This window comes from Arachis ipaensis, chromosome B08 (genome assembly GCF_000816755.2).
Source record: "Arachis ipaensis cultivar K30076 chromosome B08, Araip1.1, whole genome shotgun sequence".
NCBI lineage: Eukaryota > Viridiplantae > Streptophyta > Magnoliopsida > Fabales > Fabaceae > Arachis > Arachis ipaensis.
Window position 1 is genome coordinate 105334437 of NC_029792.2, and position 25522 is coordinate 105359958.

The following is a 25522-nucleotide window of genomic DNA, read 5'->3' on the forward strand; positions in this document are numbered from 1 at the left end:
AATCTTCAATAGATATAATGCTTATAATTATATATACCATATTATTTTATATGTGCCACTAGTAGATTTTTTATTATATTTATTCATTATTTTATGTATTATATAAAAGTATGGATTATATCATAATTTACATATAATTTAATTAAATTAAATTTAAATAATATAAAATGTTATTATCATTTAATTTTTATTTTTAATATTTAAAATTTGTTAAAATATTATCGGATTAAACGTTTCTACCAATAACCCACCGGTTGAACCACTGACCCAATGATCCAGTAATTTGACTAGATTGATTGTTGGTTCAGTTTTGATACACTACAGCAGAGGCGGAGCCTAGCGGCAGAAAAACAGCGGCCCTAAACAAAAACGCCGCTAGTTGAGAAGATTCCGGCAAAAGTCAGCGGCGGTCTGGCAGGTACCGCTAAACGCCCCTGGATAGCGGCCGTGCAGTCCGAACCGCTGCGAATTTGGTGTATATATCTTCAACCCTCCTGATTTTACCTAACCTCTTGGCGCGAACGAAAGCACGAGCAGAGGCGCGAAAAGCATCCAACCTCCCTCTGGCGCAACCTACCCGCGAGTACACCCTGAATTGTCGCTAGGTGAGTTTCAATTCCTTAATTCAATTCTCCCTTTTACCTTACTGCCATTAATTGAAACCCCCTCCCCCCAATTTTGTAGAAACCCGTCACTTGATTTTGGTAGCGCGCCAAACACGAGCGGAAGCAGAGCCGCGTACCATCTGCTCCACCCGGCGCTTCCGTGTTGGCTGTCGAATCGCGCAGTGGCCAACCGTGGTTCTATCACCGGCGACGAAGTTGAGCATCTCATCGGTAGTGCATGAAACCGCGACACCGTCGTCCACCGTGCGCGAATCTTAGCTATCGGTGCTTCCCCCTTTCACTGGTTTGTTCTTCCACATTGAGCTTTTCTTCTGGTTTTCATTATTGGTTCAGAGTTCTAAACATGTATTTGTCTATATCTTCTATAAATTGTGGTTAATTGAAGCTATTTCGAGTTAGGGATTTTATTCAGTACGATTAATTAGCAGATTGCAAATTTATCTTCCAAAAGATAACAAAAATTAGAGTATAATACCTCTGTCCATGATCATCAAGGATGAATTGCTCTGTTAATTTTTATATTCAGTGTGGAGACTTGATTGGTTCATGTTAATATCGTCTATCTCTCACCCTTGAGTCAATCTCTTATTGTGTAGACAGATAGAGTACTTTTCGCTTTGTGTGATGATTGTGGAGCTGAGAAACAAAGTTGAGTGGTTTGAGTGAACATAAAAGCATGTTGATACCATTGGATTGATTTAATTTTACGGATTCTTTGATGCTCAATTGATTGTTCATTGTTGCTTTTTTCCTCCCCTTTTTCTTACGATTGATCATCAAATTTATATTGCCTTCTTAAACCGGCTATAGTTAGTTGAACTTGAAGGGTAATCGTGTGAGTTGGATTGAATCAAGCAATATTTTGGATGAGAGAAAAGAAAATCCCATTAGCCTTTGAACCATCACTGAACCCCCTCCCTGTGTATGTTGCTTTTAAAGTGTGAAATTAAATAGACTAATCTAGTTACAAGGTTCTGGACTAATCCTGATATATAGATGCAAAGTGGTTGTCATCATTCCTTTTAGGTGCATGTACAGAACTGGAAATACAAACAAATGCTACAGTTTTCATAATGATCTCCATTGTGCTCTTTGCATTCTATCCTACATCTATGGTCTGCCTCTAAGCTTGGAAATTTGAATCCACTATGATAAATTTGATTTATTAATATTGCATCCATTCATCTTTTGCATATGTGAGTAGTGGAATTGATCATTCTCCTAGTTAGGAAAAGGGTTATAATAAGAAGGATTTGAGCCTGATGTAACCATAATATTATAAATGTGTTATAACCAATACTTACCTACATTGACAACTTCTCATCACTGCATCTTTTGCCTATTATTAGTAATATTAAAGTGAAATAAGCAATATTATGTGAGTTTTGGTAATTGTTGGATAGTTGATAATATAGTATATTTGGTGACATTCTAATTCCCAAAAACTCTTACTAATGAATGAAATGTTGAGATCAAGAGGAGTTACTAAGTTCTAACAAACATATAGATACATGAGTCTTTATTCCATTTTTAGTTTGACTGATTGGTACCTGTTATGTTCAATAAATTTTGCAACAAAATATAGAGGTTTTCTTTGTATTATTATTTATGTGAAACTTGAAAGTAGTGCTTAACTAGTTTCCGCAGCTAGCTAGCTTGGCTGGTTTATATACTAATTATTGATAGAGAACTTGGTTTACATAAGATAGGATTTTGGGCATTTTTCCAAGTATGAAAAATAATGGAGATATTATGGACTCTGCGTGTTTACTTATAAAGTTTCATTATTTTTATTGACTTCAATTTATTTCGCTTGACCATAGTATCCTCTTTCTACTTCTTTCTTGGGTAATACAGTTTCCTGTTACAATGCAAATGAAGCCAAAATATCAAAAGAACTTATTTATATTCTTTATCATTATTACTATAATTATTAATGTTATAGCATCTCCCTTACCATCGCTCAAAACCAAATTTTCTTGTTTGCCCATTTTTTTTCCAAGTAAAGGAACAATATTGATTTCTCAAAACCTGTAACAAGTGATTTTTTTTTTTATATATTGAAATTGAGTTCAGGGGTTAATAATTTATTCTTTTTCACTGAACCCATTTATTCTATTTACACGGTGGAAGACAATTATGGCAGGGGAACTATAATAAGACCTTCTTATAAGCATACAAGGAGTAATATATCCTTAAATTTTATGAACCTATCCTCCATCTGGTATAATTGTTATTTTAACCCCTTTTTGTTAACTGTCTTTTAATTCTAACTTTTAATACCGTTTTGTCTTCCATTTTTGAGATATTTTAAAAATTCTATTCACTGTACATTATCATTGTTTAGTTATGTTTGTTAACCTATTTATTTTTTAAATTTAACAGTTATTCTTGATTTCTTTTTCAATTTTTAAGGTAGCTTTTCTTTATCTTTTCATTTTTTGGACCTGAAACCAGCAATTCTTTCTACCAGTATTCTTTTAAGAAAGCACAGAATTTTAAACATGAGTAAGCCTCCTTCCCAATACCTTTCCTGTTCTTCATGTTATCTGGGATGCAATCAACTTTGTTTCTGTTTCCGTTTTGAGTTATTGCGTTGCTCCCTACATGGTTTTGCTTGTAATATATTGTCGAGTTTATTACGTATGGTACTCTCCCATATCATTTTTTTTGAATCAACATAAGCTCAACACACTAATGTGGAGCAACGAAAGAAACTCTCCCATATCATAATTGTGATAGACTGTTATTGGTTCACCTGACACATACCCCATTTTTTATTTAGTTTTTTTAGTTCTATGTCTTTTTTTACTAATTATCTATTTGTATGTGCTATTTCATTTACTTAGACATTGATAAGAGCTGGATTACAAAGCGACGAGGTAGTGTAGAATATAGGGATGGACTGAATATATTCCTTGACTTTGCATTTGCCAATGCATCATCCGATGGGATGATACATTGTCCATGCCCTATGTGTGGGTTCTGGTTTTTCCAGACTAGAGAAGATGCATATGACCATCTTCTGATGAAACCATTTCCCCCTAACTATACCTTTTGGTTACATCACGGTGAAAGGATCATAGACGAGAGAACCAGCGGTAGGGAAGAACTAGATACCACTATAAATTCAGGAGATCAAATGCAAGCCATGGTCCATAACGCATTCAATTTGACGGGACTGCAGAGTGAGGATGAAGACTCATTGGATGGGCATGTTGGAGACATTGCGGATGGGTTGCCGTACTTATCTAATAAACCTAGTCACGAGGCTCGTGCCTTTCAAGACTTGCTTAAGGACGGCGAGCAGGAGTTATATCCGGGATGCTCAAGATTCTCGAAGCTGTCTTTCTTGGTGAGGCTGTACCATATCAAGTGCATGTACAGAGTGAGCGACAAGGCTTTCGGACTGATTCTAGAGCTATTGGGGGATGCCTTTGAGCATGCACGGATTCCAAAGACCTTGCACGATGCCAAGAGGATCATAAGAAAGCTGGATATTGAGTACAAGAAGATAGATGCATGCCCGAATGACTGCATGCTATTCCAGGGTTCCGACCACGACCTGTCTAGATGCAAGCGGTGTGGAGCATCCAGGTGGAAGCAAAAGACTAGGAAGAATTCTTTAGTAAGGATCAACACCGTTGTCAAGAAGAATGGTAAACCTCAGGCGGCGAAAGTTTTTCGTTATTTTCCTCTGATTCCACGGTTGCAGCGATTATTCATGTCAAGCAAGACAGCTGTGGACATGTTGTGGCACAAGAGACGAACCAACTCTGACGGTTCCTTGAGGCATCCTAGAGACGGCGAGGGTTGGAAAGCATTTGACATGAAATATATTGACTTTTCTGGCGATCCGCGCAATGTTCGCTTAGCCCTGGCCAGTGATGGCTTCAATCCTTATGGAAACCTCAGTTCAAAGTACTCAATATGGCCAGTGATTCTTATTCCATACAACTTGCCCCCATGGATTTGCATGAAACAGACCAACTTTATTCTCTCTATGATTATTCCCGATCCTAAAATGCCTGGCAATGACATAGATGTATACCTACAGCCGCTGATCGATGAGTTGAAGTAGTTGTGGGCCGGTGTTGATACCTACGACACCAGTGAGAAGAAAACATTCAAGATGCGTACTGCGTTGATGTGGACTATCAGCGAACTTCCTGGCTTGGGCAATTTATCCGGCTGAAATACGTACGGCGGGAGAGCTTGCCCCACGTGCAATTTGGACGCCGAGACGAGGCGACTCACCTACAGTCAGAAATGGTGTTATATGGGTCATCGTCGTTTTTTGAATCACAATCACAGATATAGATAGGACCAGATTAGATTTGATGGCAAAGTAGAGGATAGATCCCCACCTACCAAATTGACTAGCAGGGATGTTCTGAGACAATTGGAGGGTGTGCCCATCGCACAGGGCAAGGTGCAAGCGGTGGGCGGCAAAAGAAGGCGCGGACAGCAAACCGTGATGCAAGATGAGTCTCTCTGGAAAAAGAGGAGTGTATTCTTTGATCTGCCATAGTGGGAGAACAACGATTTACGTCACAACCTTGACGTGATGCACATAGAGAAGAATGTATGCGACAACATTGTTTTCACCATGTTGAACGAGAGCGGTAAATCCAAAGACCACCTAAAAACTCGAAAAGATCTCCAATTGATGGGAATCAGGCAAGATATGTGGCCACTTGAAGGTGGAAAGTATCCCGCTACGGTCTTTACCATGTCGAATCCACAGAAGGATGTCTTTCTTAGGACTATCAAGAATGTGGTATTTCCTGACGGGTACTCTAGCAACATCTCTCGCTGCATTGATTTAAAACATCGCAAGTTATTCGGATTGAACATATATTGCTAATTGCGTCAAAACACGTATTGCCAACCACAGTGGCTGTCGTCCTGGCTGAGTTATCAACCTTTTTCCGACTAATATGCAGTAAATTCATAGATCCTCAACAACTTCCTCTCCTTCAGGATCATGTGGTCCATACTCTATGCCACATGGAGATGATATTTCCACTTTCTTTCTTCACAGTCATGGTTCATCTAACGGTGTATTTAGTTGACGAGGTACGTCTTGGTGGTCCAATGCATTACCGGTGGATGCACCCAATCGAGAGGTAAAGATCAACTTAAGCTTTCGCGAACTATTTTATTAGGATAGCTATCATCTAGAAATTTATATGTTGTTGTCTTTCGAAGGTACCTATGTTGTCTCAAACAGTATGTGCGTAATAGGGCACAACCTGAAGGTTCGATTGCAGAGGGCTACTTATCTGAGGAGATTCTCACATTCTGTTCAAGATACCTAGATAATGTCGAGACTAGGATCAACCGACCGGCGCGTGTTGACGACCGGCCGAGTGATGCTTCGCCGAGCGAGAATGCCAGCATGATCCCGGCGGTCGGGGCATCTTCATTTTTTACTCTAACAGCAACCGAAAAGCTTCAAGCACATTGTCATGTACTTGTCAATTGCGGCGCTGTAGAGAAATTCTTGGAGTAAGTGTAGAGCCTAAGTTTTAAATTTATACCTTCAGCCAATATGGCAGTGATAGTATTGAACTTGATCAAACTTATTGTATGCATAGTGAGTACAGAGCTATCACAAAGAGGAAACGGCGAAGTAGAACCAGATCCCAGTCTCACATAGATAGTGTTGTGCATAGAGAATTTCCCAACTGGTTCAGTCCTAAGGTATTCGTTACTATCCATAGATCCTAATACCCTTTGATGCTTTTTTGGCTCTAATGGTTCGATGCCAGGTCCCATTTGGAAGCACCAATCATTCGAACGAGTTGCAGTGGCTTACTTGTGGTCCCTTGGCTCAGGCTAGACGCTATCAGGCTTACAATGTCAACGGATTTAAATTTAGAACCATGTCGAGGGAGAAAGGGATGAAAACACAGAATAGCGGGGTTTATGTCACTTCAGATACTAGAAGTTATGCAAGTAAACGAGATGCCAATGTTGCTGCTGGCAGTGTCTCGTACTACGGAAGACTAGTGGACATCATCGAGCTAAATTACAGCGGTCAATTCACTGTAGTGTTGTTCAAATGTCTTTGAGCAGACACCACGTCGGGCAGAGGCATACGACAGGACGTTTTGGGCCACACCTGTGTCAATTTTACCACTCCAATTCACACCGGTGATCGAAAAGACGATGAGCCGTACATCCTAGCTTCTGAGGTGCGTCTTGTGTTCTACGTGGAGGATGAGGTGGACAACGGTTGGAGTGTAGTATTCCATGTGAAGCCATGAGACTTGTTTGACATGGGCGAGGATTTTGAATATTGTGAGGTCGACCTTCACCCCTAGGCTTCTATGACTACCTTACCTGAATTTGATGTCGAAGGCTTGCGGCTGACAAGAGACGATGATTTAGAGGAATCCACTAATGACATGGTTGAAGATTCTAATGAGGCCATCGATTCATAAAATACTAGATGTCCATCAAGCATGTAGCTCATATTTTAAAAATACTACAATGGGATGATTATATCGACTTATTTTAGTTTTTTTACAACTTATCTTCTGATATAAAGCTCTTAGATTTAACTGGTTCTTCACAATGGCGTAACTTCTCCTTCAAGTCTTCTTACACTCACATATTTTTATTGTCCTTGTTCTAATGGTTCTATGTCTTTGGCCTATCAGGGAAATTAGAGTGCCGAGACTTCTATCTCATTTGCAGCAGCCATTGTTTCGTAGAGAAGATAATAGAGGTGTCCCCATTCTATTCGTTGGATGACGCAACATCATTTGCAAGGCAGTTGTGGTTCAAGGAGTCCAGTATACAATCATGGCTGGATGCCTTTTCTGGTCACAGACACCTCACTCAAGCTATTGGTCATGCGCTGGGGTCAATGATGAAGGTTTGATTGTTGCTGCCCAATTTATAATCGATTTCTTTTTCATGTTTGTGGATGAAATCCAATTCAGTTGATTCTGCTTAAATTTTAGGAATTGAATCAATGGGACCGTACGTATCGGGCTAAATTTGGGTTTCAGTTTATAACAAGTACGGATACGTGATGCTCACAGGAAATACTTGACGAGATGAAGGTAAATGAGCATGATTTACTTTTGTATTTAACAAACGTACATGAAATTCTAAAACTACATAGTTAAATTCTGATTTCAATTTTGTTACTGTGATAAATTAGAATCACTTGTGTATGTTTGCAGTCACGCCATGAAAGCTCCCTTGTGGTTGAACTAGATATTGCGGCACGGGAGGAATTCAAACTCATAGAACATGGCCTTGAACGACTATGGGACAGTAAGAAAGACTCGGCTTTTATAATAGTTATATAATCTGAATATGTTTAATCCACAATGAGTTTGACTATTTCAAGAACGAAAAATTTAATTAACACATATATGAATTCAGACTTATATATGTATATATATATCTACATTCATGATAACTAATTTTATGTACATCATAATATAGTTCGGTCTTTTTGTTCTTAATTTTTTGTAATCTTTCTGCCTAGTTAAGTTGCATAGGGAGATAATCCCAATATGTAGCATATCTGTACGCCTTCGGCCTAGTGAAGTTGCATACTTAATTAAGTCACACGTTAGTCTTATTTGAAATAAATAACTTTGTAAGTGTTCCTCTGAGAGTTAGGATGTTGGAAGGGAAGGGAAGGGAGAAGATGAATGGTTTCATGAATAACATCTGCTGAATTTCACGCTCCTAGCCCCCTCACTGTCTTCCCTTCCTTTTCATGATTTCAACCAATAGATACACCCTAAAGAACTCACCTCAGAAAATTATGGCAGTGACCCTTGGCATAAACCCAACATTGCACATTATTCAAAGCAGTACATTAGCTGCTACTCTTATTATCGTGTTTCTTCCAAGTTCCAACCCATGCAAAGCATGCTGTTATAATTTGTCTGGTTTGAATTTTTTTGGCTGACTTTAATAATTGGATTAACACTCTTATTTTACTTATTATTTGTTTTTTATTTTTTTCCTATCTTTAATCATGTGCCTTCACTAATAATAATCCCATTGTTGCCTGACTAAAGTTGCAATTGACTCGAGATGTTGAGATTTTTTATTACGCAATTCACACACTAAATCCTTCTAATCCGGGCTTGCTTGGCTACCTTGCAACTATCAAGAATGTATCGAGAGAATATTCAAAAGGAGTCTGAAGAACTGGGAGAGGTGGTTCCAGATTCATTGGAGGGGGAGGATGTTGTCCCTTAGCTTCCGATAGCTCTGATGCCGAAGATGCTGATGGACCCTAGGCTTCCATGTTGTCACATGACCTGAATTTGACGCCAGAAGAGAATGAATATCCTTATTGTGGAATGTCACCTGAGAAGAGGAATGCGTGGCACTTGGCTATGTGGGCTACTAAATACTTGAAACCTTGAGGATATGTAGTTTAGATGAAGAATTGCGGTCTAGGTTGTACAGGGTAGCCAGGTCGTATTGGTTGAAATTTATCTTGACTTTATAACTATTTTCTACATTACCTTGGATTGTTATTATGCTACATAGAAGGCCATTGGTCTCCTAGTTTCTTATTTCTCCACTTTGGTGAAACCATATTATTATTACTGCCATATGGTGAGACACGATTATTATTATTATAAGCCGTATATAAACCTCAGTTGATGACAATTAACTTGATGCTGTCAAATGTCTCACATGTTAAGGTTTTAGAATTCAGGTCTCATGACAGCATAAGAATGAAGTTTTGTTAGTAATAACCTTGAACAATTTTCTAGTATTCAGATGGTGTTCAACTTCACGAGGTAGCTTATTTCAGAACTTGGTAATGGCTTCTTTTAGTGATTTTACCAACATGGAGAGGGTTATAACAGGGTACCCAATGTTTTGTTTTCCGTAATGTCAATGAAAAAGTTAATACTCTTGTAGAAAAAAGAAATGAAGAAAAATTTTCAAAATGAGCACAGGCATTCAATTTATTATTAAGTGGGGGTTACATAGTTACTTCCAACAAAACACATGTTTATCTTGATCAACTTCATCTATGCTTTCGGTTTTACAGTTTTCTTCAGCTAAAATGAGTTAATTACTGAGATAATATAACATAGCGTGCTAAACAGTTGTAAAACTAGTGGTTTAGATTGCTATATCATTTATTTGATTTTAGCTTTGTTTATTTTTAAAATAAGACTATTTTAAAAATATATAGGTAATTTGGGTGCGCTTTGTTATTTTGACCTTTTTATTAGCAGGCCGTTGACCACTATCTCATTCTCTCATTCATTTTAAGAGTTATCAATAATATACTTGATCAGTCAATGTGTCGTTGAATTGTGTTTTAGTAGAAATAGGATTAGCATCTTATTCAATTGATTTGGATCTATCTTATTGGTTTTCATTCTACTTAGATAGCCAATAAATTTGGCATAGCATAGGTTATTTTTATTTGTAATTGAGGATGGCATCTTAGCTTATATTTTTTAATTTGATTAATGGTTATGAATAAAGCTGCTCTAGTTTTGCTATGTCATCAGTCGTTTATTATATTTATATATGTTATCAATAATGCTTATATATATATAATTTGAAGCAAGCATCAGCGCCCCACAATCCTTATACACTCTCCTCAAACACAAGCTACTTGTCAAGTCGCCGTCTCTGCGCCATCGCTCAACGTCGATTCCGGCCTGCTGCTGGCCTGTCCACTCTTCACCGGTAAGGCCCGAGGTTTCGTTCTATTCGCAGTAATGAAATGTGAGTAGGATTTGTTGAGTTACAGTCAATGAAACTCTTGCATGTATCGATCGTGCTAACAATGCTCCTCTGTCTTCTGCACAAAAGTTTTTTTCTTGACAAAGTTGGGGTTTTTTATCCAATTCCATGTATGATTACCTACGATTTTGAATTAATTTGAGTTGCCACTACCTACCATGGAGTAAATGCATGACAACTCTTACAGGGATTGATATGCTTTTTTTTCCTCATCTTTTCGGTTTATTGTCCCTTATAAAGAACAAGTAGAGTATTTTAGCTTAGAACCATGTCTTGTGCTGATTAACTCCTCGCATTGTATACAAGTTAATTTTTTTTTAAGTTTATATAAACAAAATTTACCCGCATTATTTTGTTTTGCAGTTAATGTGATGATTTGTTGCCTGCATCATGTTATTATGAATTTAAGATGGCTAGAAAAGGCCGGTTTACAAAAAAAGCTAAATCAAGACCAGCATTCCAGCAATCTCAAAAGGCTCAGGCTCAGGCTTCGGCTCCGTCTCCGGCTTTGACTCTCCACCAAGATGACTCTGAAATTCCCCCAGCAAGCTGTGGTAGTGTCCATACAACCGTACGCCCGTTCCATCCACCGCGCAGTAAACCAAGGCCTGCTCCACAGACGAGCACTTATAGCATTCAGAACTCGGAGCCGGGACACATACACTTGGAAGCCAATGCTCATGAGGTGGATTCTATTGATCAAGAAGTTGACGACCTCTTTGTTACTTCTAGAGCTCAGAGTCGCAAAGGACGGAAGACCACAGAGTATTAGATGGTTAAGATCATCGGTAATGTATCTATTAGATTTAAATTGCTCAATTTATGCTAGAGTATGTGTTATTTATTTTTCTTCGTGCATACAGTAAAAAATGGAGACATATATAAAGGTTTATAATTGGCTTGTAGATTCCAATGGCACAATCAAACCGGCTAAATTGAGTGTGAGGGAGACTATGGAACGGCCCAATGGTAGAAGGATCATGCTTAGGTTCAACAATGAAAAGCAAGCAATTGGAGATGAAGCTGGACTGTTGAGTGACATTCTTGGTATGCTGGGATCTAACTACGGAAAATTTCCTATCTGTGAGGAAAGTTGGCGTCATGTTACCACTAAAGACAAAGTCTATAACGAATGTGTCAAGGTAAGAGTTTATATCCGTTCTAAGTTAGATCTGCTTATTCATGATTAGAATTGATTATTTTAGGAATTTTTAATTTATTCTTAAATTAAAAACAACTTAACTATAACAAAAAGTGTTTGTATATGAAATGTTCATGAATGCACCGATTTTATTCACAAACCTGTGTGTACTCTTAAGAGCTGAGTTGGCATATTTTCTTTTTAATTTGTTGGCTTATGGATTGCTGTTAATGACATTATACAATTTTCAATGCCTTGTGCCCATTTTTAATCAGTATTATATTTGAGTCAATAGATATCTTTTACTCCATTTTTTTGGGTTCACGTCGGTTGGTGCAGCTTAAGCGATTTATCCTTTATTGCTAAAAGATGTTTTTGTAATGGGTGGCTACCTTTGACCAACTCCTTGACCAGGAAATATTCCAGCAAATATTTTTAACAAATCGTGTCATTTATGCAGCAAATCTTTCAGTTTGATGAAGATAGTGAAGGAGTTATAAGAAAAAATATTTTGAAAAGTATGGGAAAGTCCTGGAAAGATACGAGGCTGAGGTTGTATGATGATTGCTACGACCTAACATTGTCGACTGAAGAAAATATCGAGAACCGTCCGCCGGAAATTGATCTAGATCACTGGAGATGGTACCTTGATTATCGCGCCAAACCTGAGACAAAGGTAAAAATAGTATTAATGTTGGTATAATATAGTACAATCACCTTTGCATTGTGTCTTTTTTAAAACAGTTTCTAATCCATGTTTATCTCTGATGGTCCAATAACAAAAGTGCAGGAAAAATGCGATAAATCGATCAAAACAACTGTATACCCACACTGGCGGTTTGAAAAGCCTGGCTCGGCGGAGGGAAGAAGAGGTAGTGTACTTATTTTTTCACTCTTTGGTTTTGTACTGTCATGCATAATTCACTCATTGGACTATCTCTGTGTCTACATTCTCCCTGATTGCGTGGATTTCGGTGATGGATTAAACTTTGTTATTTCAGTCAGAACAAGAAGGAAGGATAGTCGATAGAGGAGAGTTGTGGATCAAGGTTCACAAAAGAAGGGATGACTCTTATATTAATGATGAGGCAAGAGAAATTGGTGTAAGTACAGCTTAATATGATTAGTCATCAAAATTATGATATCTAATGCATCCATAGTTTGGTGCATCTTAGTTGCCCATTCCTTGTGTGCTGAGCTGAAAATATGTTATGGGTTTCTTTTCATTCAATGTCTACAAATAAGTTTTTGGTTCCAACGCTTATACTATGATATAAAGTTGTTACATGTGAAGGATTCAATTAATTTACAAAATAACTGTATGACCGAAAATGTTCTTTATTTGGGCAGAAATTTTGTTAAGTGCTTTATGAATAATAATATTTTAACAGCTCTAATTATTTGATTCAAAATATATATGTAACACATGATTAGGAGCAATTATCAATATTACTAGAATACTAGTATTGAATTATTTCTTTGCCCATTTTATTTATTTATTTATGTATTTATATATTTACTTAAATGAGTGATAATCTGAGAGCGTGTAATAGGTATTAAGTTTAGTAATAGAGAGAGAACAGTAGAAGGTTGGAATCCAAGTTTAGTAATAGAGGAAGAATAGTATAAGTCTTGGAATCCAAGGAGTTCTGAATGATGAAGACTATAGCGTACTTGGGTGTCTTGTGGTTCCTCAAATTGATTTTATGATAGAATTGGAATCCAATCCATTCAAAAGTATTCTCTGCTCTCACTTAAGATGTATATCCTTATGCATGCTTTTGCTTATCATGTGCCTCAAATATAAACTCAGTTTAAGTTTTAATTAAGTTGAATGTACTTGAATCAGATCCATATTTTTGTTTTATGTCTGTAGGAAAGACTTCTGGAGATTGAGCAACAGGATGAGTCTTCTAGAGTGTTGTCTCAAAATGATTCTATTGCTCAGATTTTCGGAAGGGAGAAACCGGGTAGAGTGCGTGGAGTGGGTTTTGGACTGACTCCTAGTCAACTCTTTGGTACAAATTTGCAACCGTCAATAAACAGAGTCCAAGTAGAAGAGACGCAAAGGAAGCTGAATGAACTACAGACAGAACTGGAAGCCGAGAAGTTGAAAAGGAAGGCGATGGAAGATGAAGCAGCAGCAGACAAGAAAAGGATAAAGGTAATGGAGAGTGCATTGATTTATCTTTTTCAACGGCAGGATGAGGAGCTGCCACCAGAGATTGCTGCAGGGATGTGTTCAATGGAATGATACAGTAGAAAATAGTACTTTAGGATTGAAATTATTTTGGATTGACGCATACTTTTTTTTTAAGTAGACTATGCAACTCTTAGCAAGAGATTCTATTTTGTTGATATTTTGATAAATACATTTTTGTTTGTTGATATTTTTCTGGTTTTGTCACAAGTTTAGATTTTATCCATGAATACAATCACTCCTAAAATAATTAGAAATCCAAGGAACAAAACTTGATAATATTTAAGAAAATTTTATGTGATTTCATAAATAAAAACCCAAATTCTACATTTCTTTTTTTAATTTTTTTCTTAACTTGGCGGCGGTTTTAAACCGCCAAAAAGTCTAAAAAAAATAGGACACTTGTATTGGGGATTGCGGCGATTCGCAATCGCCTGTAAAGATGTACACAAACCAATCCTATAATGCGGCGGTTATAACACAGCCGCAAAATTCATTCAAACTTGAAAAAACTGAATTAATTCGCGGCGGTTTTAAAACCGCTGACAAACAAGATGACAATCGTGGCACTCAAATTTTGCGGCGGTTATACCAGCGGTTGCTGGAAACCGCCGCTGAACTCACTCCCAGCGCTCATAACCAGGGCGGTCTCCATAGTCGCCGGCAACTTATTTTGCGGCGGTTTAAAACCGCCGCCAAAGGGAGAAAAAGCGCCGCTAAGTTCCGCCTCTGCTGTAGTGTATAGTTATAGACTTAGTTTGATTAACCAAAAAAATAGTGAATTAAGATTTTTCATGTTTATTAAAAAAAATTTATCTATCTTATAATTTTTTTAAATTTATTTTTTTTTGAAAAAAATCAAAATAAAAATTTTTAAAAAAAAAGAAAAAAATTAATAACTCAAAAAATAAAATAAATTATATTAATTTAAAAAACGTTTAATTTCAAAATTAAAAATGCACAAATGAGCGCCCTTTCCATTACTTCAAATAAAAAATTGTGTATAAGCGCTCTTTACAGTACTTTAAATTAAAAATTGAAAATCTCATTATCTCATAATAACTTCCTTTCATCATATCATCCACCGCCATAGAAAGAGAAAGACAAATGCTTGTAACAACCCCAAATGACCTAACCTAACCCTCCTTAACATTGTCTCTTCAATGATTCCTGCGCCGAATATCAGTCTCCCACACCCACAGTCAGAGACTCAACGTCTCCTATCGTGCTCCTGCTACTCCGCCATCGGCGCTACTTGAATGGTCATGCAAATGCAAGACTCAATGCATCAAAATTGAAATTCACTTTATATAATGTAAGATACGATATCATGGGAATTAATTTAGAGATATCTATCAATAACTTCTGGTCTTTTACATCTAAACTTCTTTGTATTTTCTTATGGTTATGTTATAATCATTGTTCTAAAAATTAAACCAGACCGGCCAGTTCAACCGAATTAATCAGAAACCGGTCATCTAATCGGTTTGGTTAAAGTACAAAAATGTCTGGCTAAAAATTGGTAAAAAATCGGTCGAACCGACGGTTAATCGGTGAACTATTTTGAACCGAACGGTTTTTTCCGGTTTTTAATTTTAAAAAAAATGAGAAAAATAAAAAATATATAAACCCTCCCCCAGTTTCTCTCTTTTCACTCACCCAGAACCCAACCCCCCCTTCTCTCTCTACACTCCACGGAACCCTAGCCCCTTTTTCTTTCTCTCTCCCAGCCAACAGCAACAGGAGGCCAGGAGCCACCGCCCAGTGCCCAGCGCCGTCATGCATGGTGATTCACTGTTTGGTTGTCATCTATTGAAGGATTTTCTATATTGTATGGTTTAACGAAGATTGCATCCTTTTTATTTATTCTGTACTAGCATACATGATGATTCTCCTAACCTCAATTTCTTTGGGAAACAATAAGATGGGCTCAATAGGTGTACTTATTTAGGTCATTTTTATGTCTATAGACCCGCACAAGTTAATTACTGAGTTAGTCATAACATGGAAGCTCCTAACGTAAGACTGGTGCACGAAATTGTGATCTCCAGGCTCGAACAAATCCTGGTAATGGCTCCAAAGCTTGGTGCTCTGATCTTAATACATAATTGTCACAACTTCGATACAACTAACCAGCAAGTGCACTGGGTCGTCCAAGTAATACCTTACGTGAGTAAGGGTCGAATCCCACGGAGATTGTTGGTATGAAGCAAGCTATGGTCACCTTGTAAATCTCAGTCAGGCGGATATAAAATAATCATGGAGTTTTCGAATATTATATAATAAAAGATCTAAGAACCAGGCATCCAAAGATGGTCCTAAGATCCTAAGATGATTAAAGATACCTAATACAATAGTAAAAGGTCCTATTTATAATAAACTAGTCACTAGGGTTTACATGAGTAAGTAATTGATGCATAAATCCACTTCCGGGGCCCACTTGGTGTGTGTTTGGGCTGAGCTTAAGTGTAGCACGTGCAGAGGCCATTTGTGGAGTTGAACGCCAGTTTCTATGCCAGTTTGGGCGTTCAACTCTGGTTTTGGATCCTTTTCTGGCGCTGGACTCCAGATTTGGGCAGAAGGCTGGCGTTGAACGCCAGTTTACGTCGTCAATTCTTGGCCAAAGTATGGACTATTATATATTTCTGGAAAGCCCTGGATATCTACTTTCCAACGCAATTGGAAGCGCGCCATTTCGAGTTCTGTAGCTCCAGAAAATCCACTTTGAGTGCAGGGAGGTTAGAATCCAACAGCATCAGCAGTCCTTTTTCAACCTCTGAATCTGATTTTTGCTCAAGTCCCTCAATTTCAGCCAGAAAATACCTGAAATCACAGAAAAACACACAAACTCATAGTAAAGTCCAGAAATGTGAATTTAACATAAAAACTAATGAAAACATCCCTAAAAGTAACTAGATCCTACTAAAAACATACTAAAAACAATGTCAAAAAGCGTATAAATTATCCGCTCATCAAAGACCTAAACACTCACTTTTGCCTATTAATTATCGTTCCCTGCTTGTGGTTAACTTTGGACCCTAAGTAGTATAGCTACCAAGAGAAAGAATTTCAATTTAATGCACTAACTGCCTTTCGATCGTATCCTGCCACATTAGAAAATGTGGTTCGGTCTTGCATTTTTCACTTGAATGGTCATGCAAATGCAAGACTCAATGCATCAAAATTAAAATTTACTTTATATAATGTAAAATACGATATCATGGGATTTAATTTAGAGATATCTATCAATAACTTCTAGTCTTCTACATCTAAACTTCTTTGTATTTTCTTATGGTTGTGTTATAATTATAGTGAATGTATATGTAACACATGGTGGTACTGTAAGCTTGTTTTCTTTATGTGGAAGCGGAACATATTTGTAATTTCTTGTTTTTATTTGGAAAACAAATTGGCACAGTAGTATTGTAAATAAGTTTGAATATTTAGCTTTACAAAGGGACAACTTCTAAATTTATTATTCATACGTCCCTGTTTTCTTTCAAAGGTAAGCCAACACTGCCCACAAATTTTGAGGAGGTTACATGGGCAAAATTGAAGTCTGTTATTTGTGCTATATTCTTGAAGCAACCCGACTCTTGTGATTTGGAAAAGCTTTATCAGGTATTCCTAGATATTCTGTTATTATTTATTATTTACAGTTGGGTTGGCTTGGGTTTGCCCTGTGAATTTTATGGTGAAATAGCTCATTAGTATTTTATGGTGAACTCTTCTGTAGGCTGTCAGTGATCTTTGCATATATAAAATGGCTGGAAATCTTTATCAGCGAATTGAAACGGAATGCGAAGCACATATATTTACTGCTTTGCAGTCTTTGGTTAGACAAAGTCCAAATTTGGTTGTTTTTCTATCTCTAGTTGAGAGATGTTGGCAGGATCTTTGTGACCAAATGTTGATGATTCGGGGTATAGCCTTGTATCTAGATAGGACATATGTTAAGCAAACAACAAATGTACGGTCCTTATGGGACATGTGCTTACAACTTTTCCACTAACATCTTTCATTATCTCCTGAAGTTGAATACAAAATTGTTACCGGTCTTCTAAGAATGATTGAAAGTGAAAGGTAAATCTTTATGTTACAATCCTAATCTTATAAATGAATGTCAGACCTCTTTATATATGACGGTGGCAGGGAGTGTATTTCCTTGGTTTTTCTATTTGCTGTCATCATAGATTTTATGTTTCTTCTTGCCATTATCTTGCATGGGCTGAGTTGATCTGACACTGATGAGATCATGAGGGAGCATGTGCTGTCAAAATACTTGTAATATTTTTAATTTTCTGTTTCAAAATATATCAATAACCATTGTAACTGGTTGACATACAAAGGATAATTTTGTGAATAGTTTTGTCTTGAGTAGTTTGTTAATTATTTTTTAATGAATTTGGTCCAGTAGAATACATCTTTATTATATATGACCATTATTTGTTGTTATATGAATTAATTTATCTCTCTTACCATAAAAAAAGATTAGCTAAATTATCATATTTTGGGGGGGGCATAAATGTCCTTTTGTGATGGAACTTTCATTTTTTTGTTGTTCGTCTGATATTTTGGATTAGGTGAAGCAGTGGATAGAACACTTCTAAACCATCTTTTGAAGATGTTCACAGCACTGGGAATATATGCAGAAAGCTTCGAGAAGCCATTTCTTGAATGCACATCTGAATTTTATGCTGCTCAAGGTATGAAATACATGCAGCAATCAGATGTTCCAGATTATTTGAAGCATGTGGAGGTGCTTCCTTTTCTTTATCCCCTTCTATTATCTTGTTAGCTTGAATTGTTGGTATTTGTATGTGCTCCTTTAAGTAGTTCTTTAACTATTGGATCTTGCCATGCCATGTATGTATACCTGATCATGCATAATAGTTATCTTTGCATAGTTGAACCCTTCCTGCATATCACATTGTTTATGTACTGAATGGATATTTTTTGTACTCATTTTTGTAGACAAGATTGCAAGAGGAACATGATAGATGCCTGATCTACTTGGATGCGATTACTAGGAAGCCGCTGATAGCCACAGCAGAAAAGCAACTTCTTGAACACCATATACCTGCCATTCTTGATAAGGTTGTGACTGCTACCAGCTTCATGATTTTTCTGGGTGTTCAACCCCCTCCCCCCTTCTTTTTTCACCTTACTTAGCTTGATTATTATTAGGGGTATAGTGATTTCATTTGATTTTGACTTTAGCTTGATTATTGGGTCTTTATTGATCAATCGATCAATTAATTAATTAATTCAACACAATTTTGTTCTATTCTTGATTTTCTCTGTTCTTGCTATGGTTTGTTGTTCTTCACTGCTATTTATTTATTGTTCTTGGCTTCTTGCTATTGTTTGTTCTTGATTTTCTGTTCTTAATTTGTTGTTCTTCATTGTTGCTATTTTTTGTTGTTGATTTTTAATTTGTTGTTCTTCATTGTTGGTTGTTTCTACTGTTATTTTTATTTTGAATTTGTTAATTGTTGATTTTAATTTATTGGTTCTGTTATTTTTTGTTCTTGATTTTAATTTTTTTTTATCTTCGCTGCTGTTCTGATGACTGCTATTTTTTCCATTTAATTTATTGTTGATTAAATAATTTATTATTCTGTTTTTGGTTTTGATTCACTGATGTGCTGTTATTTACTGATGTTATTTTTCCGTGACATTTTTGCAGTTTGATCACAGTATAAGTGACAATATTGGTGAAAATGAAGGTGGAATTGGCGGACATGTTCTTTGTGCAATTGATATTCTAAGTTTTAGGTGTTTGCATTTTTCATTTTTTTTTAAATTTTTAATGTGAAATGAGGTACCGAGATGTGTATTTTTCACTTTTCCTTGCTTAGTTTACTAATTAAGTCATCTTATTTTGAGATATTGAAAAGATAGAGTAGGCATTTGATCAAGCCCAAATGCTTGGTTATTATTAGGTTAAGCTTCAATACTTACTTTCTTGAAACATGGTTTGAACTTTTTTAAACGTGTATAATTTTGATGAACTAATTTATTCTGTATGTGATATTTTTTAGTTCAATGACTAAAATAAAAAAAAAATAATGAGGTTTATTTTAGTATAGCGACATACTTGCTGTTGATAATGGTGACAAATTAAAGACTCTATTGCGACTAAAACATTTATGAGATATCTATCGATTTGTTACTAGTTTAAAAGGAAATTGTGATGATATTTTGTGATAGTATTATAACTAATTGATTATATATTATTTCCTAGCAAGTTAGCGACTACATCATAACTCTACTTTCTCGTTTAAAATAGCTATTGTTTAGTGACAAAATTTTTACAAATTTGATTAAAGATTTTCAAAGATTAGCTATAGATTTGCTACAAAATGTGACAGATTTGTGATCATATTAGCGGATAACTTGCGACAAGTTAGGTTCGAAGAAATTCCTCGCTAATTAACGTCAACTAAGCATTCCATTTTGTCTACGAAGTTAGCTTGCATTTAGCGATGAGTCTGCTGCAGTAGAGTTTGTTGCTAATTAGCGACTACTGTTTAGTCTATTTCTTCTATGGAATTAGCTTTTACTTTAGTGATGGATTTGCGATTATCTATTTGGTAGCTAAAAAATTTTCCGATGAAATAGTGACTATTCTATTTGCCTCACTAATCTGCGACTTATAATTAGCGAGGAAAGTATTAGTTGCTACACGGTAGCTAATCCGTCCTAAATTATATTTTGTGTCAAATTAGCGATGATTTTACGACTCTTTTTGTTGTAGCTAATCGGCCATATTCTTGTAGTGTTCAACCTCTTTGTGTGATGTTGAGTTAATGAGCTCTATGTTGATTATAGTGGTAATTATGATGTTAAATTGAAATTGGTTGTGGGTTGGAATCAAATTGAGGAAATAGAAGCTTGGAGTGAAATTTTATGCTGAAAAATCTATTAGTGAGGTGTTGAAGCCTTGAAAGCTTGAGAAACGGTGAATTTGAGGTGTTATTGGGTTATATGAGGAAATCGGACAAGGTATAGTTTTGGTTTCTCGTATTTAATATATAATGTCTTGTGAAAACTTAGGCTAGATGACCATAGGATAAGTTTGGATTGAAGTCGGTTGGTGATTTGATTTGTGAACATATGAGTACTTATTATTAGCATTGTTGAGTTGTGTGGTTGGATTGTATGTTGAATGATTGATGATAATTGTGTCAAGTGATGAAATTGATGAGACTATATGATGTTTGATGATGATATGGATTTATGATGATAATATTTGATATGAATAATGATTAGTTGTAGTGGGTTAAGAATGCTCATATATTGATGATGAGTTATGTTGTATGATTTGGGTGTTAACTTGTTGAAGTTAAACTTGATGAATTTGTACTTAAGGATGTCATAATATGAATGAGGGATGATGAGGTATGATTTGGTATGTCTTGATGTTGTTTGTAAGCTTGGAATGTTTGAAATGAGTTATGATTTTTGGTAAAATAGAGGTTGAGGATTTTTGTGAAAATATGATTTTTGGCCGAATTTCAACGAGCCATAACTCGGCTTCCGAACCCAAATTCTTTCGACCTTGTCTCATATCAAAATTGGGTCCGTGAAGTTTACACTGTTCGAAGAATGAATGAAAAATATTTTAAAACGAGAAAGTTATGGGCGTCGAAAGTTTGGGGTACAAAAATTGAAATTTTGCAGCACTTAACATTTTACCCACTCTACAGAACTCGCGTACGCGACCACCTGCACGCGACGCAACCAACCCTTTCGGGTTCAATATCTCGCGTACGCAAGCAAGGTGCATGCGTACACGAGCAAGAAAAACACGCCAACGCGTACGCGTGACCCCTGAAATCAGCAAAGTGAGTTTTATGTTTTACAATGTAATTTTGAACATCTAAACCTCTATTTTTACTCTTTTAGCCCTTAAACCTTGTATGCTTAGTGATGAGGTAAAGTTAGGAAGGGATGGTAGCTTGGAAGAGAAGAAAGCTTGAAAATATGATGAATCATGGTTGAGAATTGTGAAAGTGTTATATAATTGGTGAATATTTGGCCATAATGGTATTAAATGAATAAATGCGAATGATTATGAATAATGAATATGTTAACTGAACTCTGATTGGGATGGTTGATGATGATTAGTATGTTGGATTTCTCTCTGTTGTAAGGTGTGTTGGGCACTATATCCCATTAATGTGACGGGCACGATATCCCGAGAGCGTGGCGGGAGCTATATTCCAAGAGTGTGGGAGCACCTTACCCTGAAAAGTATGTCAGACACTATATCCTATGAGTGTGATAGGCACTATATCCTTAGAGCATGGCGGGCATTATATCATCCCAAGAGTGTGGGAACACTTTGTCCTAGGAAATACGACGGGCACTATATCCCATGAGTGTGACGGGGACTATATCCCGAGAGTGTGATAGGCACTATATTCTAAGAGTGTGGAGGCATGTCAGAGAGAAGATATCCGAGTTAGCTACTGGGTGTGTCAGATTCTGGTAAAATAACCGACACGTGAGCTCACGGTTAGTAGGATACATACATCATATGCATATGTGTGCTTTGTTTAATTATGCATTAATTGGGCTTGCCTATGTGATTATTATGCTTACCTGCTATATTTGCTACATGCCGTATCTGTATTCTACTTATATTTGTTTAGTCTGTTTTGTTTGTATGTGTGGATCTACTGGTATTTTGGAGGATGTTAGAGGAAGGGGAAATGGTTGAGGGTTTAGTTAGAATTTGGTTAAGTTTAAGAACCTTAAAGAACTACCCAGATTTTATAGTTTCTGTTTTAGTTCTTTAAGATTTATAATTTGAGTGTCGGCGTTCTAGGATTGCCTTTGACTTTTTTGGGACCTTATATCTTATATATGCGGCATCTTTACCATGCTAAGAACCCCCAATTCTCATTCCATATAGATATTTGTATTTTTCAGATGCAGGTCGAGAGGCACCTCGCTAGGCGTCTGGAGTTCTCTGCAACGAAGTGGATCTTTTGGGGGATATTATATTTTATTTTGTTTAGATATATGCTCCTGTATAGAACTCTCCTTACGTATATAAATGTTTTAATTTTGTACCTCATAGAGGTTTATGGAGAGCTAGGATTACTGTTATGTATTTTAGGTTATAGATTNGGCCAACTTTAGTTTCGCAGGCTGAGTTTGGAGCTTGATATTTTGTATCTTGACTCTCTACTCTCATTATTTACACATATATGTTAGTGTACCTTAGCTTTCTTTGTACACAAGTAATCCTTATTCTTGAGCGTTGCGCTTTTAATTTTGTGATTTTGTTTTACCTATCCTTTAAGACTCCTCGTATATTATATTCTTTCAAGTATTATACGTATATGTTTTATTTTAGAGGTCGTAATACCACACCACCTCTGTTTTACTGCTTAAGCGTAAAGCTCTATGTGGTAGGGTGTTACATTATGGTATCAGAGCAGTTCGTTTCTCTAGAGTCTGAAGGACGGACTGGCTATACTTTTGTAGTCTCTCCTTTTTGTATATTATGTTGCTTTAGAGGCTTGTATTTCAGAACCTTTAAGAGATAGGACGTGGCTGATTTTAACTTAAAATTCTGATGTATCTTTTGTTTAACTAGCCAGCCTAAACTCCGCAAGCTGTGACTAATTCTCATTTGGTTATATATATATATATATATATATATATAATTTGCTTATTTAATCTACTACCTTGTGTATTCTGGAACTGTTTACAAGGTTTTATATATTATGTTTTGTTCTTTTCGTACCAACGCACTTTAGATATTGTGTGTGAACGCTTCATGCTTTGTTTCTCTGTATTGTTATATAGCTTTGGTCATCTTTTCCTTCATCAGCCTTCTAGTTTTAATATTTCTTGATTATATACTATTGTATGGAGTTTTAAAACTGTCGTGATGCATTATCGTCCTGTGCTTTGCGGCTAGAGGTACGGCTTAAGGTGATAGAGTGTATACTTACCGATGAGCTTGCTTTTAAATTTGAGATGAGAAATTGAAGAATTAAGTGAATTAGAGGTAGCATGTGGTTGAAGTACAGAGCATTACAATAATCATGATAAAACTAAGGAGGAAGACCGTGAAATCGAGGAGGTAGAGTGAGGGATTAAGGATGCAAAGTGCGAGTAAGAGCGAGATTGAGTAAGATCGAGATCGAACAAGAGTGAGATTGAGATTGAAATCCAACAATATTGAGATCGAAACAAATGCTCCAAGCGTGAACGAAATTTAAGTGTGAGGAGTGAGAGATTTTGATTTTACGAGTAAGGAATTTTACTTGTTTCGTGTGAAAGTGAATAAGTGATTAAGAATAGGTAACATTTTTTAAAAAATTAAATGTATTTAGTAATATTTATGTATAAATGTTACTTAATATGTAATTTTGTTATAACTACTAATATTTTAACAAATATTAATAATGTGAAAAATAAAAAGTTTGAGTAGTTTTAGGCTCGATACGTACTGTTGTCCCCTAAACATTTTTTTTTTTGTCGAAAATATTATACATCGCAAAGAACTATTTATATGCAGAAAGTAGATCGCCATGGTATTCAACAACATGAAAAATAAGCATTCATGAATAGTATCATATTATTTAACAGCAGCTTGAAAATATAACAAAGATACATACCTATACACAATTGATACTCAAAATAAAGAAATGCTAATAAATATTAATGAGTGGGAGAATTTTTCCAATGAGTACCTAACAAACAGGAGGATGCTCTGAAATACATATACTAGAAAGGAAGTTTCTGATTCTCACCTCATCATCGCTTATGATCATAATAATGATTATTATTATATTATTATTTTTCATAACAACCCTACTTGGAAAACTTCATGATATCATGGTTGTCACAACCAAGGTGGTGAAATGGGAATTTCTGAGATGAAGTAGTTCCAATAGCAATTGCAGGATGCTGATGATGAAGATTATTGTTGCATTTGCTATGATGATGATGATGGTGATGATGATCCATGGTGCTGCCATGGTGTGAAGCAAGAAGCTTATCCAAGAAAGACCAATCACCATTGAACCTCTCTCCATGTTGTTGTTGCATGAGATTGAGTCCACATCCACTTGTTGTTGTGAGCCTTAGAAGGTTCTGGGAGCATTCAAGAATGTCCATGGCATTCATGGAAGTGTGCGCCGCCGCGGTAGCCACGGAAGATTCTGGACTGAACAACTGTGGAAGGTGCATGGATCCATCAAAATTATTGGTGTAATTATTATCATTATCATTATCATAGAGTCCTTGATGATGTTGCAAGTGGTGGTGGTGTTTTGGGTCCAGAACTTGTTGGCTTGCTACTCCTCTCATGTGTTGATGTTCTGCTGCTAAGTGATGATGTTCCTCTTCTTCAATTTCTTGTTGAAACCCTCTGCTTTGGTTTTTCTTCTTGAAAACCCTGCACACCACCCACCCATCCTCCTGCAATACATACAAAATCATTTTTTTATTGCAACTTCAATTTTCTCATTTTATGTATATAGCACTCACTAATTGTTTGAAGCATGTCAAATTTCACTAGGAATATAGAATGACTTATTGGCTATATCAATAACTTCAAAAACAAAGAGTTATTTATATAACTTATCTTTTGTGTACACAAATAAAATGAATCATTTTGTTGTTATAAGATGAGCATAAACCATATTTGTACGGTAAAATGTCATATCTACATTAAATTAATTATCAAAATCAGTCATCATATATTTATGTATAATACATATTTTTTTTACAGAAGATTATATTTCATCTTAAACATTAGAGAAATAC

General features: G+C 36.2%; 4 protein-coding genes across 4 annotated transcripts in view; 3 read left to right on the forward strand and 1 right to left on the reverse strand.

Moving 5' to 3' along the window:
* On the forward strand, positions 3454 to 4707 carry LOC107611375. The gene has a single exon (XM_016313311.1). It carries the CDS (start codon positions 3454 to 3456, stop codon positions 4705 to 4707), a length of 1254 nt encoding a protein of 417 aa, XP_016168797.1.
* Positions 11255 to 13780, forward strand: LOC107611374. Its single transcript, XM_016313310.1, has 5 exons — positions 11255 to 11527; positions 11987 to 12202; positions 12317 to 12403; positions 12528 to 12629; positions 13403 to 13780. Exons 1-5 carry the CDS (start codon positions 11255 to 11257, stop codon positions 13778 to 13780), a joined length of 1056 nt encoding a protein of 351 aa, XP_016168796.1.
* LOC110265341 (cullin-4-like) lies at positions 18309 to 20161 on the forward strand. The gene is made up of 4 exons (XM_021108295.1): positions 18309 to 18485; positions 18701 to 18823; positions 19416 to 19504; positions 20101 to 20161. Exons 1-4 carry the CDS (start codon positions 18351 to 18353, stop codon positions 20159 to 20161), a joined length of 408 nt encoding a protein of 135 aa, XP_020963954.1. The 5' UTR covers positions 18309 to 18350.
* The window catches only part of LOC107612126 (protein SOMBRERO), a 4628-nt gene continuing 3498 nt past the window's right edge, over positions 24393 to 25522 (reverse strand). Inside the window, exon 4 of the mRNA XM_016313950.2 lies at positions 24393 to 25174. Within this exon, the coding sequence (XP_016169436.1) occupies positions 24566 to 25174 (609 nt within the window). The 3' untranslated portion in view covers positions 24393 to 24565. The remainder of the gene's footprint in view (positions 25175 to 25522) is intronic.